At 43.3% G+C, this 18,419-nt stretch overlaps 1 protein-coding gene across 1 annotated transcript in view; it reads left to right on the forward strand.

Annotated features, from left to right (window-relative positions):
* Window positions 1-18,419, forward strand: part of LOC118115492 (GDNF family receptor alpha-2) — a 54,484-nt gene that overhangs the window by 28,432 nt on the left and 7,633 nt on the right. Inside the window, exons 5-7 of the mRNA XM_035166671.2 lie at window positions 11,232-11,344; window positions 12,501-12,641; window positions 17,321-17,463. Coding sequence (XP_035022562.1) covers window positions 11,232-11,344; window positions 12,501-12,641; window positions 17,321-17,463 — 397 coding nt within the window. The remainder of the gene's footprint in view (window positions 1-11,231; window positions 11,345-12,500; window positions 12,642-17,320; window positions 17,464-18,419) is intronic.

Below are 18,419 nucleotides of genomic sequence, written 5' to 3' on the forward strand. Positions count from 1 at the left end.
GTGCCCTAATATTAATAATGTGTTGCACAATGTGATTAATAGTCAGACAAAGGGCTAATGTAAGTGTGAAAACATTTTTTATAATTTTGTTTCACTATTTTAACTACCCAATCAATTGTTCTGTTGGAGGTAGCATGATTGACACCAGTTCAAATCAGGCTAAATAACTATGCACAACGCTTCCTTGTGACTGGTATTTCTGTGGTACATCCCATTCCTCCTGTTTCCATGGAGGTGAGCAGCTTCTGAGGCTGAGCATAATGGTGAAAACCCAATTCCTCTCCCCCGACACTAAATCCAACCACTGCGCTGCTAAAGTAGGGAAACTATTGCCTCTCCTCCGATTTATGGTTGTCTTGATAATTACCTGCTTGCCTGCACTGTGTAATCTGTTTTCAGGCTGAGCTGCTTTCTTTGACCTTTAGACCCTCGGTTGTCTGCTGTGCTCCTCCTGATGAAATAGAACGTTAAAGCTCATTATCTGTGGCTTTGTAATGCCCCACTGAGGTCAACAGCTCGATGAGCGCATGCACTACGTACAGTACGGACACATGCTGGCCAGAGCACCAACAGGCCAAAAACCATTAAGCAGTCACACCTGCAAACGCACAATCGCTCTACACACAACCCCAACGAGCTTGAACGTGACTCTAATAACCCAGTGTTTCAGCGCTGCACTCGCCCGCAGTGAGTAAGTGCCACCATGCAAGCGAATGTCGCTACAACTTAATTAAAGTCAGTGCTGGACTGAGGGTGTTCTCTGACAGGTGATGTTATCCTGCCCAGAGGTGTCTGCAGTCACCGCCATCACCACGTGACATATTCCTTCTTGTCCTCTGTCGGGCCCTGGAAGAAACACTGATTCTCCGATTCATTTGATTGGATCATTTACGAGATATCGCAGTAACCAGCACACTGTTCTCTTAATTGACTCTGCACCTTCAGTGTGTTATAAAAGCAAATTGAATTTAAAGCTCATTTGTCATGCTAATGGAGACAAAGTCCACAGATTAGGGTTTTGTTTTGTGCAACCTCTGTGAAAAACAGCTCGACAAAGAGCCCTCCCCCAACTTTTTAAACACGCAAGTCACAGCACCGCTCAAGTACAACACCAGGGGAAACTTTCCCTGGCTCTGTTCTCCGAGAGATGCATTGATAAAAGCAGGAGGAGATCATTCAACGACAGGCCTCAGTCCCCTGGGGATGCTTGTCTGACTCTTAATCCAACAGGGAATACCCAGCTTGCCTGAACCCTTTTTTCATTTTAAAACATGGGACGGCTCGAGAGAGAGGAAGAGAAGGAGGGAGAGATAATGAGACATAGCGAGAGGGAGGGGAGCGAGGGATGGTCACACAATCGATGTGGGCCGTAAAGCTACTGCAGCAGGTTGGAGGTCAGTGGTTCGGTCACACAGTTATGGATCAGCAGACTCTGCTGGCCATCTCAAACACAAGCCTCCCTCCCTGCAACACATTCCGATGAATAACGGGTCAGGGCTCGAAACACGGCCTAGTCAAAACGGATTTAAAAATGCACACTCGCCTATTTCATTATTTATTTCAGACTTCAAAAGGCCAGCAGTTCGTTGCTTTTCACTGTAAAACTGCCTGAATATACTTTTCGGACTGACACCGTGAGCACGCAGGATGCCAGATTGGCTGTGGATTCACCTTTAGAGACTGTGTAGATTTTTCCAGGTGGAGTCCAGAGCTCAATCAAAGAAAAAAATAATATTTGAAAGGATTTCAAATATATAATTTTGGCTTGGGCTTAGGTGGCATATTGCACTGGAAGATTTCATTATCGTTTTAGTCTGCGTGCAGGCAATTGTTGACATACTCTGGAGATCTAGGGACTGTGGTTGGACAGAGAACAAGTGTTAAATGGAGCATCTCTTCTTCCTTACACCTGGTTCTTCGTCTGCTGCAGTTATTATATGTTTTCTTTCTGTAATCCTGCACAAACAGAGACAAACAGACAACCCTGTATTTCTTAAAGTTCTCTGACTTTCATCACTTCCTCTCCTCTCCTCTCCTCTCCTCTCCTCTCCTCTCCTCTCCACTTCCTATCCTCTCCTCTAATCTCCTGTCCTCTTCCTCTTGTCTCCACTCGTCTCCCTCTTCTCCCTTCCTCTCCCTCTCATCTCCTCTCATCGTCCTCTCTGCTTCTCCACTCCTCTGTTCTCACCATCTTTCCAATGGATACAACATCTATTCATTAGGGACTGCTGAGTCCACACTGTGACAATAGTCTATATTTGGATCTGCCGTTTTTGGCTTAGTATAGTTTGAGTATGTGTGTGTCCATGTATAAAAATGCAAGCAGAGAAAGTCCCTATACATCTCCATGTCAATTCGTCCAGCACAAGCCCAGTGCAGCCGAACCCAGAGAGCATTGAGTTGTATACATGTACTGTATTGATTGTCCATGGGATCAATGCAGCATTTCTATCTTTGATTTATATCTCCTGGTCTCTGGGCTCACTGGGTGCCTTTTGATTGAGTTCTTTGGCCACTGGTTTTCAAAGTGGGGTGCTGAGAGACAATCGATCTCTGTACAGGTATAACCTGACCCAGTTTAGGAGATGTAGCCTACCAGGCCCCCTTTGCTTACATAAAACTCAGAGTACTGCACTCTCTCTTAGCAGATCCACACACACACACACACACACACACACACACACACACACACACACACACACACACACACACACACTGCCCTAAATCAAAAGTCGAGTCTCTTGGACCTGAGAAATCCAACCTTCACTAAGGGGGAACAGTATAAGGAGAATAAGTGCCCAGATGGCATCACCCTGTGGCCTTTCAGACAAGGCTTGTAGAAATCCGGATGATATTTCACTTTTGTCATCAGTTTTTCTCACTTTCACTTTCACTCTCACATGCACACTTGCAATTTTGCAGTCTTGTGAACATGAAGCCTCTTAATGTATTCCTTGGTCTCTAATTCCTCCCTAACCACCTGTTCACACATACGGTCAGTTCTCTGTGGTAAGATGCAACTTTAATGAGCAACACAGACTAAGATAAGGGGAAAAAAAGCTGCATCGGAATAGATTGCTCAATATATTTAGTGTGAATAGAAAATAAGATCATAATGTGTATGTAACAATGCAAATTCAACCTCCTATGTTAAATCTGTATATGTGAACGAGGTGTCAACAATCAGAAGCAAATGTCACAACCTTTACGCAGATTAATCAGATTTTCCTTACATTTTCATGTTTATTATTTCATGCTGCATCAAATTTACATATTTGTATCTTTCTCTAAGATGAGAGGAGTGAGAATTAACTATAACAGTAAATTGCAGATCAAAAACCAATACAATGAGCTGAGAGACACTAAAAAGCTCTGCAGACTCTGGTTGGTGTCGTCGAAGCAGTAGATTATTTGGAGGGGGATAATGGGGGATGCCATCTCCTTAAAACTGAAATGACCAAAAATCTGTCCCGCTTAATAACCTGTCAATTTCGCCATCCCCTCTCATCAATAACCTCCATTCCCTATGAGATAGAGAGTGCTGCGCGTGCATTTAGAGAATTTGTATGTGCAGGTGAGCATCCAATAATGCTGCTAACTAAATCACAGGACCCGCAGTTTAGTTTTGAATGTTGGAACTGAATGACATCGAAAAGAACAGGAGGAGAAAGCTCTTTGTCTCTGTCTCCCGTCACAAACACACTGACCGTCTGTCAGCCTGACCATCAGCAGCACCGGGAGAAATCCTACCCAGTTTGGTGGCTGGTAAAACATCCATAAAGATTTTACACCGTCTTCGGCAGGCATGCAGGTAGAAACCTCTTTCGCTGCGCACATTCACAAAACATGCATACAATTCTCGACTGCAAGGGTGTCATCGCCAACTGAGGTGGATATGCGTGTTGTGTGTTGGTGACCAACCCGCCAGGTAAAAATTAAGTGTATCACATGTGAAACGTACGACTGAAAGATGCAGCTGAATCACCTACTGCCGAGGAAAAAATCTTAAAACAGCCTGCAGATGAAGCAAGGCCTGATCAAAACGACCTCTCATGTTACCCAGATCCCGATGGTCCTTACAATGACGGAAGCATAAAGTCCCACACACATAAATCAGCTACAGCTACTAAAAGGTCTGTTTCTGTCTCCCTGCTCTTCATACAAGCCATCAAACTGAAGTGTCTTTTCTGGTCGTGTTAATCTCTGGCTGTGCAAGCAAAGCATGTGTCAATCTGTGACCTTTTCCCCACACATATGTTACGTGCCTTGGCTTTGGTGGAGACGTTATGGGCTCACTGGGCACACATGTGAGCAGCAAATGGGGTGAGAGAAGAGCAAGAGAGATGGGAAGAGAAGTTGTGAGAGGAGCTGAAACTAAAGAGTTGTGCGTTTAATTCCAATGCATGGATTAGTGTATGCCCATTTACTTTCCTAACTGTAATCTCTAAGGGAACATGGTACAGCGGAAAGCTGCAGTCATTACCGACTAGGCCCCATCCTTTCCTCCAATGGTACTGAATCTATTATTAATGCACACATTATCAATACGGCTTCAGACTTATCTACAGAATGGTCGATGTGTGGTTTTGAATGTGTCAGTTAGGGCCTGTCCGTTCACTCTTCATCATTCTCACTCTGAACTTCTCTTTGTACTTAAGGAGACAGAGTGAAAGCTGCAGCATGTACCTTCCTTTAAAGCTCTCCCGCAGAACAGTTTGATATGTGACTAATAGCTATATAATTACTGGTAATAACTGTTTTGCAGCCTGCTGCTAACTCTGTCATTTATTCAGGGACCGTTCATCCATTTGTTTGACGTGTACACTTTGTCTGGGGGACGGCTGTTTGCCTTGCTCAGAGTATTTAGGGAGTTCAGATAACCTTGAATAATCTACTCAGCCATTACCAAACAGACAGTACTGGGTTATGTGCGCGACACACTTGATTTAGCATTCATCCCAGTGACATAACATTCAGTAGGGGGTGTATGTAAGACATCGGCAGTCGGTGGTGCCGACAGAGACGAAAAGCATGAGTAAGTAAGAGAAACAATGGATTACGAGCCAATTTTCTGGTCACCAAACAAGGAACAATGCAATCATCTATAAGTAAGTGTTTCAAAATGAAACAAAATGTGGGCAGATTAGATCAAAATGCGAGTTTAGGTTGTTGATTGTTTTTTAGTTGGACCAACCAGAATCCAGAGCTCCGTCCCCAGATGTTTGTGACTGAAGCTGCTTTCAGACATGAACCAAACTCTGGATAGTTTCATGACATGCTCGAGAGAGGCTGTATGTGAGAACGCAAATGCCTAATAAAAACTCAGAATAAAAATGTCTGAATGAGCCCATGTGAAGAAATAGCAGGAGATCCTCTGGAGGATTCATCGCAAGTGAGTGGGCATGTTGATGATGTTCCTGACACGCAGACAGATGCAAAACTGACAAAAAAATACAAACATCTCAGGATGAAAAAGCTGCACCACACACGTAGGAGACGCCGACAAAGAGCCTTTGGTGATATGTCATGTACTGAGCTGTGTTGCATGCTGTAAACAAAAACATGTGATCTCCCTAGCAGAATTTCTACATGACGTCCTGCCTCCTGCTGGGCCACCCCTCACCTGAACGCACCAGAGATTTCTTTGCTTCGGCATTTTTATATGTGAAAGGCAAACTCAATGGAGTTCATTCAATGGAGACTTGAGTGACCGACCGAAGTTTTGGGCGTTTCCCCATTGTACATTGCTTTTCCTAAATGAATTGGCGAGAACTACATTTCCTCAGGAGGTCGCAAAATTTATTGACTTTTCAGACCCCTTAACTGAGTTATTTTCAAAAAGAAAAACAAATCTAGCAACTTTTTGGACAAACCTCAGTAAACAGCCACCAGTACTACTCTGCGATGGAGAGCGACATCTTTCTGCACGTCTCCTCCCTTCAGTTAGTGGCAGAGAGAGAGAGAGACGGAGGCTGTGTGTTGAGTGAAAGACAAATGATGCTTTGACAAGTTACCCTGTGGAGCTTTATTAGTGAGCACAAATGTCCTAATCAGATGAACTGGACGATAAAGGGACTATATCCCGCCAGCTCCCCTGTAAAAAATCCATGTAATGCCTGAGTGAGCCGATGTACAAACAGATAAAGGGCTGAATCCGACACCTGGCAGAATGCAAATACAACTCAATGACTTCATGAATATGATAATCGGCTTATTGCGGGTCCACAATATTTTTCAGCTACATCCTCAATTTCATCCCCTGACCCTCCACGTTCCAGCCACATTCTGGGTTTTGACCCTGTTCTTGTAACTTTGGTTTTTCTGCTAAATAATGCAGGGGAGGTTCTGTCAGCTGACATTTTTTTTTGTCTCGGTTTCAATTCTCTGCTGAGTAAGCGGGCGAAAGGTTGTGTCATGCGACAGCAAAGCTAAACTGCCTTGTGTTTTGACTGAATGCCATCTGTCCACATTGCCCTTTTACAGTATTGACTGGGAATCCCAATGAGTACAGTGCTGCCAAAGAGGCAGGCCTCAGTCAAGGGACAGTGAGGAGAAAATAGCTGAGGGTTAAATGCGCAATCACTTCCGACTAAGGGGGCAACACAGACACGTCTCAGGGTCAAGAGCAGAAATTCCGATGGGAAGGCAGAGCAGATTGCCATCATAGCTGAACAATTTATGAGAAAATAAAAAGGTGTATTTTAGTCGGAAGAAAAACATTTCTTTGGCAGACGTTATAACCTTTTATTAAAATATATTCATAGCACTCCACTGACAAGGTCAGTGCTGTTATTGGGCTTTTCATAAAAATTGTCATGATGTAATGAGCCGTGCTGCACAATGCAGTGTCAAAAGAGAGTAATGGTAAAATATCAGCTTTGCCAAGGCACATTGTTTACTGTGGCCGCCAAAGTCAACATCAAATGACAAAAAGGACACACAAGGCTGTCGAGTCCTATTGATCCAACCAGGGTCAAATTCCCTCACCATGAGTTTGCAAATCAACACTTGAGGCTGCAATGAAAATCAGTTTGTACGAGAGTGACAGGAGGACAGTAATAGGAGGGGACAGGGGAGGAGGGGACAGAGGAGAGGACAGAAGAGGACAGAGGAGAGGAGAGAACAGACGAGGAGAGATAAGGTCAGACCCAAACACAACAGACACAAAAGAAAGGCGCGAGGGGTAAAAGCGTTGCGGGGCAGAGCAGAGGGAAACATCTTTTGTTTTCCTCATTTGCTTCATGTAACTTCCATTATGTCGGCAGCTATTGTGTCATGCTTATTGTAATGCTTTCTGCAGATGGATGAGAGATATGGTTTTCTAAAGCCTCTCTAGATGGAAGACTGAGGCAAGCGATAAGAGAGAAGAGCGGTAATTTCACATTTAACAGAAATTATCATGCGTAGAAGTCATATTTGTAGACGGAGCACAGAGGGGAAGTCACTAAACCAGATAGGACTCTCAATAGACTGTGGTTTTAATGTAGAGAGGAAGCTCTTAGAGGACTTGGGAGTCTGATAACCATTTTTTTCCCTGCTGCCTCTCCTCCTTCATAAGGAAATGGTTTCCAAGACTGACACTCATCTGATTTGAGTCACATTGTTTGTCATGGGCATCAAGTGATAGGAATAAGAATCCATATAAAAAGCCATTAGTTTTCTATTACTGCCAAGCTGGATGGACAGGCACTCAGCGCTCAGCCAAATCACTGTGTTTAAAGTGTCAGGTTGGATGAAAGAAGTCTACCTCTGTGGGGGCTCCCGTGCCACTTCCCTGGGGGCTGAGTGGCTGAAATGACCATAAAACTCTGTTGAGCTAGACAGCCTGTAATTTCAGCAGCGAGTGGCGCTTCGCCGAGGTATAATGGAAAGCCCTTGGACGCCATGAAATGTGCTGCATCCTGGTTTTGGAACACCATTGTCTGAACACTCAGGACACCTCTCTAAACTTTAAATTACTGTTTTTAAGCCGTCATTGTCTGAAAAAGCTCCGCTTCTAAAAAGAAATACGGTTCTTGTTCGGGTTTCTTTAAAAATGTTCGTGGTCTTTGCCTTTCTCGCAGAACTCTGACGCTCAGATTCTTTGTTAGCATGAAAGTAAAGGAGCCTTTGGCCCTAAGAAGTAGAAAAATGGAAAATGTGTCTGTAAAGGTTGCTTTGTATAGGAGCAATTGAGTTGCTCTCTCTCCTCTGTCTGTTGTATCTTTTTTTTTTATCATCTGTGAATGTGAGCACAAGTGCCTTCTTTCTCTGTGAACAGACTGAAGGTGGATGAGTGCGAGCTGTGAGTGAGGAGGACAGTGTGTGTGTGTGTGTGTGTGTGTGTGTGTGTGTGTGTGTGTGTGTGTGTGTTTCTTTTGTGAATTAACATCAGGCGCTTTATTGATATTTGAGTGTGCATGTGTTTGCGTACTTGTGTACTCGCTCTATCAGTCGTTCCAGCCATGCTGGAGCAAGCTTATGTCCCGTTTTCTGAAGCGAGGCTTTCGATGTGTTAGCAGCGTGTCACGTCGAGAGTCTCTCCGGGTGATTTGATAGGAGGGCGGATGGAGATGGAGTTGGAGTAATGAAGTGAGTCTGAGTGGGGTTTGCTGCTGGAGGCCCAAGCTCATCACACTACACTGGCCACCATGGTGAAAGAGAGAGACGGACAGACAGGAGATTGTTACCTCATCACACCACATTACCCCTGAGCTGATTCTGCTTGTCTTCTTATTCACAGAGTCAGGATGCAGCAGAACAGTTTCGGTGGCCAACTCATCCCAACAACACACTGTCTCTGATAGACTTCTAGCATGACTCGATATGTTTCATGCACCCTCCTCTCTGAGTTTCCTGAGAGACAAAGTGGTTGAAAGCAGTAGACTCAGTGTTCGGCAGATAAACATGCAGATATAGGCTCGGTGTCATTACAATGCATCTCATCTAATCCAATTAGTGTAGAACCCCATGAAAAAAGGCACAAAACGATGAATAAGAGATCAAGCATCACCTCTGCAGAACATATAATAAGCAACACAGCTGCAATGCATATTTAAAGACAAGGCACTATGTAAATTTATGTGACAACAACATTCCACCTATTTAGGCTATTGTGCACTGCAGCTGTCAGCACTTTTTTAATTATGAATATTTTAGTTAGTGTATGAATGCAACGCTGTTGATGCATCCGACAAACTTTCTCACTTAGGTGTCGAGATAAACAGACAAGAAGTCACAATGAATCCCTTCCAATTTTGCTCTTCAGTCCCATGTGGATGTGAAAATGCGCACATAAGAACAAGTTATAATTCTCATATTTTTTCAAGTACTGACAACAATTTTTTTTTAATTGGTTAAAACAAATATTTACAGGTGCTGCATCTGTGTAGTGTTTTAATATGAGATGGTTATCACATCCACTTTGAGATATTGTTTTCCTTTTGTGACCTGCAGTTTGTGTCACGGAAGAAATCCTATCGAAAATACTACAATGGCACTCAGCAGAGCGCACACCTCCGCCAAGGACCAACAGTCCCCTTATGAAACCTAATTGAAATTCCAGATTTTTATTTGGATCTGCACCTCATTGCACACACTCATAGTTTTATCAGTTCCCTTCATTAAGATCCATGAATTGTCCTGATAAATCAAGGAAAATGTTGCAGAGCGCCCCATCCCACAATGTTGAAAAAAGTAAAAGAAAAATCGTAAACCAGCCCCCGGATCCACACCAACATTTAATTGGTTCTTGTATGGGTCATGCCCCACCCCTCCTGAAAATGTCATGGAATAGAGTATTTTTTACATGATCCTGCTAACCACAAAAACATAACCTCCGCATTTGAGGTCATAAATATTCTACTGGACAAAAAAAAAATCACCTTATTCGAGAAAGTGAAAGACATAACGTCTGAGTTTGGCCTCAAGACAAAAACGTGGTTGACATAAATGCTTTAAAGGACATCTTTGAAAATGTGTGTATTCACTTTCACGTTGATAATTACAAGAGAAGATTGATACCATTCTCCTGTGTGTTACATAAATCTACAGACAAGATTGATTTCTTAGCTCACAAACGGAGATTGGAAGCTTAATTATACTCTGATTCTGTCCAGAATACCACCATTATCAACTTTCCCAGTCTGGATGCTAAAAACTATCTATTGTACATGATGGTGTTTTTCCAAAATGCTAATCTGGATGGCACTTCAATTATTTATGGCAGTTAAAACGTGTCACAATTAATCAGATAATAAAATTCACCCTCACGGCACCTTGTAAAAAAAGACACTGAAACAAATGACTCTTTGAGAGACTGAGACAAGAGGAGCGGGCCATCAGAGCAGCTGTCATCAATGAGTCAACTCAAACTCAAACTGCTGTTTATCAGGTAGCACAAGTTGCCCAAAAGTTAGGAACCAAGTGGACACCAGCCAGAAAACACTTTCAGTCATGTGTGTGTGTGTGTCTGTATGTGTGCGCGCACATATGCGTGTGTGCATGCATGCTTGTTTGTGTTCGAAAAGGACACTGCTGCCCGAGGTGCGTTTGAGTACCTTTGAACTTAAGGCTGAAAAAATTGGTCAGACCAGGTCAGAGTGAATGAGTCATGACGGAGGGAGAGGCAGAAAGCGAGCCACTGAAGGAAGGAGAAGAGAGGGAGAAATGTGCAATGGATTGTGATTCACTTAGTGGGCAGCTGTGATGTGAACAGTACAGACAGACCAACTTTGCACACGCTACTCCCAATAAACCTACTTAAGTGGATTAGCAATGCCACCCTGGGGGCCTCCGCAGACTTAAAGCTCTTATCACAAACACACACCGAAACAAAAACATACTATCTTTATCGGCTCCCTGGCTTTGTGGGGGGAAAAGTGTGTTTGGGGGAAAGTCAAGATGTCTGGGATATGCAGAGGAGACACATGATATTATGCTCATCCTTACATAAATGCCCTTCCTGTGGGTTTTATGTTGCATACTGTGAAAATAGTCAACATCGGGAGACGTGAGTGAGACCTGGTTGCTATTTAGGACACCTGTTGTAACGTCCCTGAAACAGATGTTGCATATACTATCACAGTTTGATGCTAGTTGCAATTGGCAGCTGCGCCCGAGTAAACGCCGTGCCAAAAAATTAGGTCTGGCGCTTTGAATATGTGGAATATGTGCGCGATCATCTGTCGTGTGCTTTACGACCCCGCCTCTCATTCTCTGTCTGTGCTGTTCTCTCGTGTTTGCTGTTGCAGGTCTCGGCTGGCTGATTACCTGGTGAACTGCTGGACGACGGCGCACACAGTGAGCATCTGTCCCAACCAAGACAACCACCAGGCCTGCTTGGCCTCCTACGCGAGGCTCATCGGTCAGTGCAGCCGCGCCCGGGGGGGTGACACTGTGATGGAGTGGGGGTGTTTCAGGGAGTGAAGTGGCAGGAGACAAACAGGCGCACACTTTTATCCCCACATGTCACAGTCATTTTCTAAAACTTCAGATACACGGCGAGCTAAAGAGTGATGGTTACAGGGAGCTGGTGGAAGAGACGGTGTGACAGCAGCCTGTTGTACCTTCATTTTTATCATGACGGGCAGGCGGCGCCCTGAGACTCCGTCTTCTTCCCTCCTGGCCTGATAGTTCCCCCCAGTGCACTGGACATCAGTTCACTACTAGAAGTAATTAGGCAGTAGAGGCACAGAGAGCGTGTTTACTTAATTAAAACACTTGATGACCATCTGTTTGCTCACAGTCAATGTTGCTCACACAATGTGCACGGACCAGCTCGTGCATATTTTTCAATCCCAGCCAATGTTCGATAACAGCACCTCGGTCATGTTGCGGCAGCAGTTTGCAGTGTTTGAAATGCAAATGTGGATGAAATAAAAAATAAGTATAGTGGTTGCTGAAGTGTCCATATTTCAGTATCAGTCATTGCCTCCCCACCGTGTGTCATAAATTGTGCAGTATGAAGGTGATAATATGTTATAGTGTTTCCCGGATTTCTCTGGAAAATGTTACACAAAGTGCATCTAACACCCCTGACTCCACCTGAAAGCATCAACACGGAAAAAGTAAAATGTTTTAGTACAGCAGGGCTATATTCAAACAGTACACACACACACACACACACACACACACACACACACACACGCACACACAAACACTTCCTAAAGCACCTACTTTGAAAATATTCATAATATAATGGCCTCTTTACATCTAAAATTAAGCATAACAGAATGCTTCACCACCTTCCCATAAATTCAAACAGCACAAACTAATTCCTATGACTAACGTCTTGTTGTCCATTTTATATACTATTTGCAATAGATGTAGTCCATTATTGTCCATTAGTGACCCATAACTGTTTGTCCTAATGTCTCTCTGTGTGTGTGTGTGTGTGTGTGTGTGTGTGTGTGTGTGTGTGTGTGTGTGTGTGTGTGTGTGTGTGTGTGTGTGTGTGTGTGTGTGTGTGTGTGTGTGTGTGTGTGTGTGTGTGTGTGTGTGTGTGTGTGTGTGTGTCACAGGGACCGAAATGACTCCCAACTATATCGACAACAGCTTCTCCAACTGGACCATATCCCCGTGGTGCACCTGTAAGGGCAGCGGAAACCAAGAGGAGGAGTGCACGAACTTCCTGCGCTACTTCACGGAAAACACATGCCTAAGTGAGCCATCTCGACACACGGATACTCTGCATGCATTGCAAATGTGTTTTGTAACTGATAGGGCTCCAGCAGTCATGTAATATTGATAAGAGCACGAGCGTGTGATGCGGTAGTTACTCTTGCTGCCATGTAAGAGTAGAGTGAGCCATGAACATCGATCTAATGCAACTTTAATAGTTTCATGTCAGATTCTGTTTTTCAATGTTTTTGAGCTCCCCCATGAGATAGCTGTGGACGTGATGTTGAAGGGTGGATGGTTGAGACTGAATGTGGAAAAAATGAGTGGTGGGGCAGTAGGTGGGGATTACCAGCTACTGTAGACCTCCAAAGGCTCTTTGATCCAAGTGCATGGTGCAAGTGCATCTGGGGTACGTCCTAATCCTCTCAATTCAACGGCAGAAAAAAAGAGGGCTGCGGCAGGCAGATCGTCCAAAAGGTCTCTTAATTAATCATGTGGTCATGTGGCGATGTGGCGTGTAACAGGCAATAAACTAATCAGTGTGAGATTCCCTTTAAAAGCCAGGTGTGTTTGCACATTGGTGTATTGCTATTATGATGGTGGACTTGTCAGTCCAGAAGAAAAAGCACATCTCGGCAGAAGAAACAGTTCTACCCATCCGCACAGAGAAAGAGCTCAAGCAGACCATCTAGCGTAACAGCAGGATTCTGCCAAAGCTCCCTGAGGTGAAGCAGGCGTGAGAGGAGGCAGAATGTATGCGCATTGTGCAGCCGCCTATGAAGGTGCATAATACTTTCTTGATAAACTACTGTGCCACTGACTTCAGAACAGGTTTTTGTTGGTCAATCACACAATCGCCTTCTGCTAGATAGCAACGTGCCAACAATGTGCCTGACCACATCTCGTTCTAAGGCTGACAACCCTTGGGCGCAAGTGTATTTGCTATTTTAACAACGTAGGCAGTGGATAAGAAAATGGCATCTGAGTTGGTCAGAACCAGGAGACTGGCCCCTGGTATTAAATTTTCAAAAGAAAATGAACTTCTAATTTATTCATTTCATTTAAATTCAACGTGAAATAATTTATAATTTATTTGAGTTGGTTATTACAAAGGAGGAAATAAAGCTGCAGGGATTAAGAGAAACATATTTATGGATGAATGGATGATAGATGGATATGTGGGTTGAAGGATGGATGGACGGATGGACGGATGGACGGATGGACGGATGGACGGACGGATGGATGAATGGACGATAGATGGATGAGTGGGTTGAAGGATGGATGGATGGATTTCTCTGCTTCACAGTTTCAGCTTATCCACGGACACCCCTTTGCCCAGTGATTAAGTTGAAATTAAATGTTCTTAGTTCTTCAGACAGGAGTTATTTCTTATCAGTCCTCATCCCTCCTCCGGGCGAGATCTGCCCAGACTTTAATACAAAAGAAACCATTTGCATGTCATTTTCACGTTCAATCTGAGAGCGTTAAAGGGCTTATTCCTTTCAGGAGAAGAGTTTCATGAAAAGGAACAGATCTTGCACAAATGAAATAATAGGGTAAGCTAAAATACATAACATCTGTACATCTAATGCCTAACGCGCAGAGTGCAGCATGACAGAGTGGTTACCTGAAACATCCCTAGGATTTTTTTCTTTCACTGTGGAGTAAAATACAGACAGCTCCTTCCTTGCTATGCCGGAGCGAGCAGTGTCATCAGCGCTACAAGACACCATTGCCTTTAACATGTTCCATTGTGTGGATAATGCTTTCAGACCATTTCAATAGATTGCTGGGGTACCGTTTTAGCTGAGTGTGCGGGATGAGGGATGAGGCTGGGAGCTGAGGAGGCGTCTTGAAAAATAACACAAAATGCTGCATCTCCTCTCTGCAGTCAAGCAATAAACTTCGACACAACAGGGAGAATACAGTATATATACGTGTATATGTAGATACATATACTTATGCGTATACTGTATATATGTATGTATATACTGAATATATAGGTGTGTATGTGTGTGTTGTACTGTATATATACATGTGCACATAGTTTTAGTGTATGTATATGTATGTGTGTGTGTGTGTTATACTGTTTACATAAATGTGTGGATGTTTATGTATATACACAAACATATATGTGTGTGTCTGTGTGTATGTGTGTGTGTGTGTGTGTGGGAATATACATGTTTGTTGTACTGTTTATGTAAATGAAAGGATGTGTATGTATATATACGTGTGTGTGTGTGTGTGTGTGTGTGTGTGTGCGCGAGTGTGTGTCTGTGTGAGAGTGACAAATTATCTTTCAGCTCCCCATGACCCGCATCTTTTTCCATTGATCCACAAACCAAATCACACACTGAAATAAAAACCATGTGTTCCCACGTTAACTTACAACTTAAATTGTCGAAGAATAAAAAAATAAATTTAGAATATATGGTTGAGTAAAATATGTGAGGAATCCAGAGGATATTACACATACTTGTAATCCAAACATAGTCTGATGCTTGATTCCTCGATTCCTTCCCCTCACTATCTCTCTTCATCTTGTTCTTTCCTCCCTTATCTCTTGTTCCATCTGTCCCTGCAGGTAGGGCAATGCAGGCTATGCCCACGGGTTAAAGGAAAAAACTCACCCAGAGTCATTAAAAAAATGAATTGCCATTGGCAATGAGCTTAATCACTCAGCGGAACATTTGGGCACAGTAAAACATTCTTTGTGGAGGCCCTCGAGCCAACTGCTTTGATTTATGACTTTATTCCCCCGTCTTACAGCATCTGTAGAGGGATAGCTAGCCATAGCCGACCCTGACAAACAGATGCATAACATCGCATGTCTCAGCAGTACTTCACCAGCTCTTCACCACTCTCTGTGCTTTTATTCTCCAGCAGCAGCTGAAACGCCAGCGTTGTTGAGTAGAATGCGAAACATGAAGGGTTCTTTTGTATGTGTAAAGTGTGCAGGTGTGTGTGTGATTCTCTGTATATTTTGTGTGTGTGTGTGTGCCTTACAACAGTGGAGAGGTGGACAGAGGTGTGAAAGCTATGTTGCCATGCATTGGGATTACTAACACATACTTCACATACTTACCCAGGCTATTTGTACACATGTGCCCACACCTTTCAGTTTCTGTGTGTGTGTGTGTGTGTGTGTGTGTGTGTGTGTGTGTGTGTGTGTGTGTGTGTGTGTGTGTGTGTGTGTGTGTGTGTGTGTGTGTGTGTGTGTGTGTGTGTGTGTGTGTGTGTGTGTGTGTCCATCCCATTTTGCATGTGTGTTCCATAACTATCCTATCTATCCTTTGTGTGGTGGTGGGAAAATGCCATTTGTCCTTTGTTTGGGAATGTTTTGAATTTGATCAGTAACATAAATCTATTCAAAGTAATCTCTGCATGCTGACCTTATAATGGAGGTGGTTGCCAAGCAATTACATGCCTTGCCTTCTCTCCGGCTGAACAAAGAGAAACAAGCCTCGTGTTTTAAACGGATGAGCAGTGAAAAGGTGCTCAGCCCCTGTTTTACCATATCTAGCTGAAAAGCTGACTGAACAGGGATTTATCACATTTTTGCAGAGACTCACACATGCACCTCGACACACAAAATGACACGCATGCGTATACACTACGTCTGCAGGCGCACACACCAGCACTCTCCTCTGTTTGAGCTGATTGATTTGCTACTCTTAAGAGATTCCACATAAGTGTACAACTGCCGGCAAACAAATTGGGGTTCATCATCTCAAGAGCATACATTTTGCCACTGTTTGGTCAGCCTGTTGCAATTTGACAGCAACTGTTGCAACATGAAAGGTTTTTTACTGAGCCAAGGAACAAAGTTTTGTGCATTTAGTAAATGTGTGACTGCAAGATTCACTTATAGAAGGATAATTAGTGGATAATAAACATGTTAGACATTCTCCTACTAATTTATGTCTGTGTGTGGAACGCATATCTCAATTTGTCTTCAAAGTAAAAGCAAAATGTTTATTTTGTTGCTGTAATGCTTTTATTTTTGAAAAGTTGTGAACTTGGGTCTGAATATTGTGTTGATTGCCAAACAGAACTCTGAAATAGCCATCATGTAATGTATGAAAAAATGACAGCAGTTGAGTCCATCTTTCAAACTTATATATAAGCCACACACATGAACAGTAAAAAAGCAGATTCAGTTTTATTTTATGAAAAACAATGACCATCAATTTTTCACTGCAGATAAACCAGGTAAGTTTCTAACTTCACTCTGCACCAGAGACTGTTTATAAAAAGCTCTGCACACAAAGCCCAGCACGGTGTATGTGAAAGTATATTGTAGAACTGTTTGAGGAGGACTTACTAATGACAAGGAATTATTCTGAACTAGCTCCAGAGCATTAACATGGGGCAAGAGAACATCCCATTCAAAACAAACAGGTTTAGAATGGCACTGCACCAGTTCATTAAATCTTGAGCAGCAGTGACAGATTTCACAAGTAGGCATTTGATTGCTGTTTTTGATTAGTTTGACGAACGACTCTCAAGCTTACTGACAAAGCAAAAAAAAAAGAGTTCCTCTCCTTACTCTTCTTTTTCTACTTCATTCCTCAATCCCTCTCCGCCCTCCCTCGTTCCCTCGTTGCCAAAGATTGGGCAGGAGACCAAGAAGTTGACTTAGAGCTGTCTGTCTGTTTGCTGGCTTTTCGCTGGGATGGCAAGTTGAAAAACAAATGACTTTATATCTCTGTCCCTGCAGGAAATGCCATTCAGGCCTATGGTTATGGGATAGATAACATGCAGAACAAAAGTGCGCCTGTCCCAGGCCCCTCGGCGCTGACGAAGACGGGGTGGGACTGGTCAACGGGCACCTCAGAACCTCCATTCGTCGCCATCCCAAAGGTAATAGGTTTGCACTGATTGTTGCATTGCAATTTATATGCAAAGTGTAACGCAGATTCATTATTTCCTGCCTGCTCGACAATCAGGGAGGCTTTTTGAATTAAGGGTGTTAAATCCTGAAGTCTGTCATTTTATAGGTCGACCCACTGTTTAAAATTTTAACCGATATGATTTGCTGCGGCACAGATACACCCCCTTCATTTTCAGCAGTTTCCATCAAGTTCTTTGCATAAATTTGTTCAAATTGACCCATTACAAGACGAACCACAAAAACACTCCTCCACTCTCCGTCCATGAAAGGAGGATTTTGTACAGTGGCAAAACCATAACGCTCAACTCTCTGCGCCATTCATATTCACATCACATTCAATCTCTTTGCTTGTTAAAGCAATTGGCACATCAGAACATACACTTTATGATAAGACAGTTCATGCTACACCCAAGATGATGACATTTGGTTGAAAGAGTATATTTCTCTCGCACACAATGAGGCAGTGAATGGAATGGGGGTGGGGGTTTTAATCTGGATTAGAGGTTCTAAAATACTGGCCCAGGGCCTGTTCTCTGCTGAATGCTGTCTACTCTGAAGACTGCAGTCAACTCTGCCATGACTGGGTTCACCGTCTGGATCAGGAAAAAAACACACCACTCTTTGCTGTGCTGCAACAATGCATGTTCATTTTCTCTTCAAATAAAATGTGAAAAAGACAGAAGCGTATTGTCCGCCAAACACTACCTGTCTCTGTCTCTCTTGAACGGGACAGAAATATTTCACACGGCACTTTGGGCCAAGGAGGCGTTCTTCTTTATTTCTTTTCCTTTTGTCCAGCTGTTGAGTGGGATTACTTTTCCCAGTGAAATATTGTACTATTTTACAGATGTATTTTAGATGTGCCATGCAGCCGTCTGCTGTAAGACTAATGATGTTTTTCACCTTTGCAGGAGACCCAGTTTCC

The sequence above is a fragment of the Hippoglossus stenolepis genome, chromosome 9 (assembly GCF_022539355.2).
Source record: "Hippoglossus stenolepis isolate QCI-W04-F060 chromosome 9, HSTE1.2, whole genome shotgun sequence".
NCBI classification, from domain to species: domain Eukaryota; kingdom Metazoa; phylum Chordata; class Actinopteri; order Pleuronectiformes; family Pleuronectidae; genus Hippoglossus; species Hippoglossus stenolepis.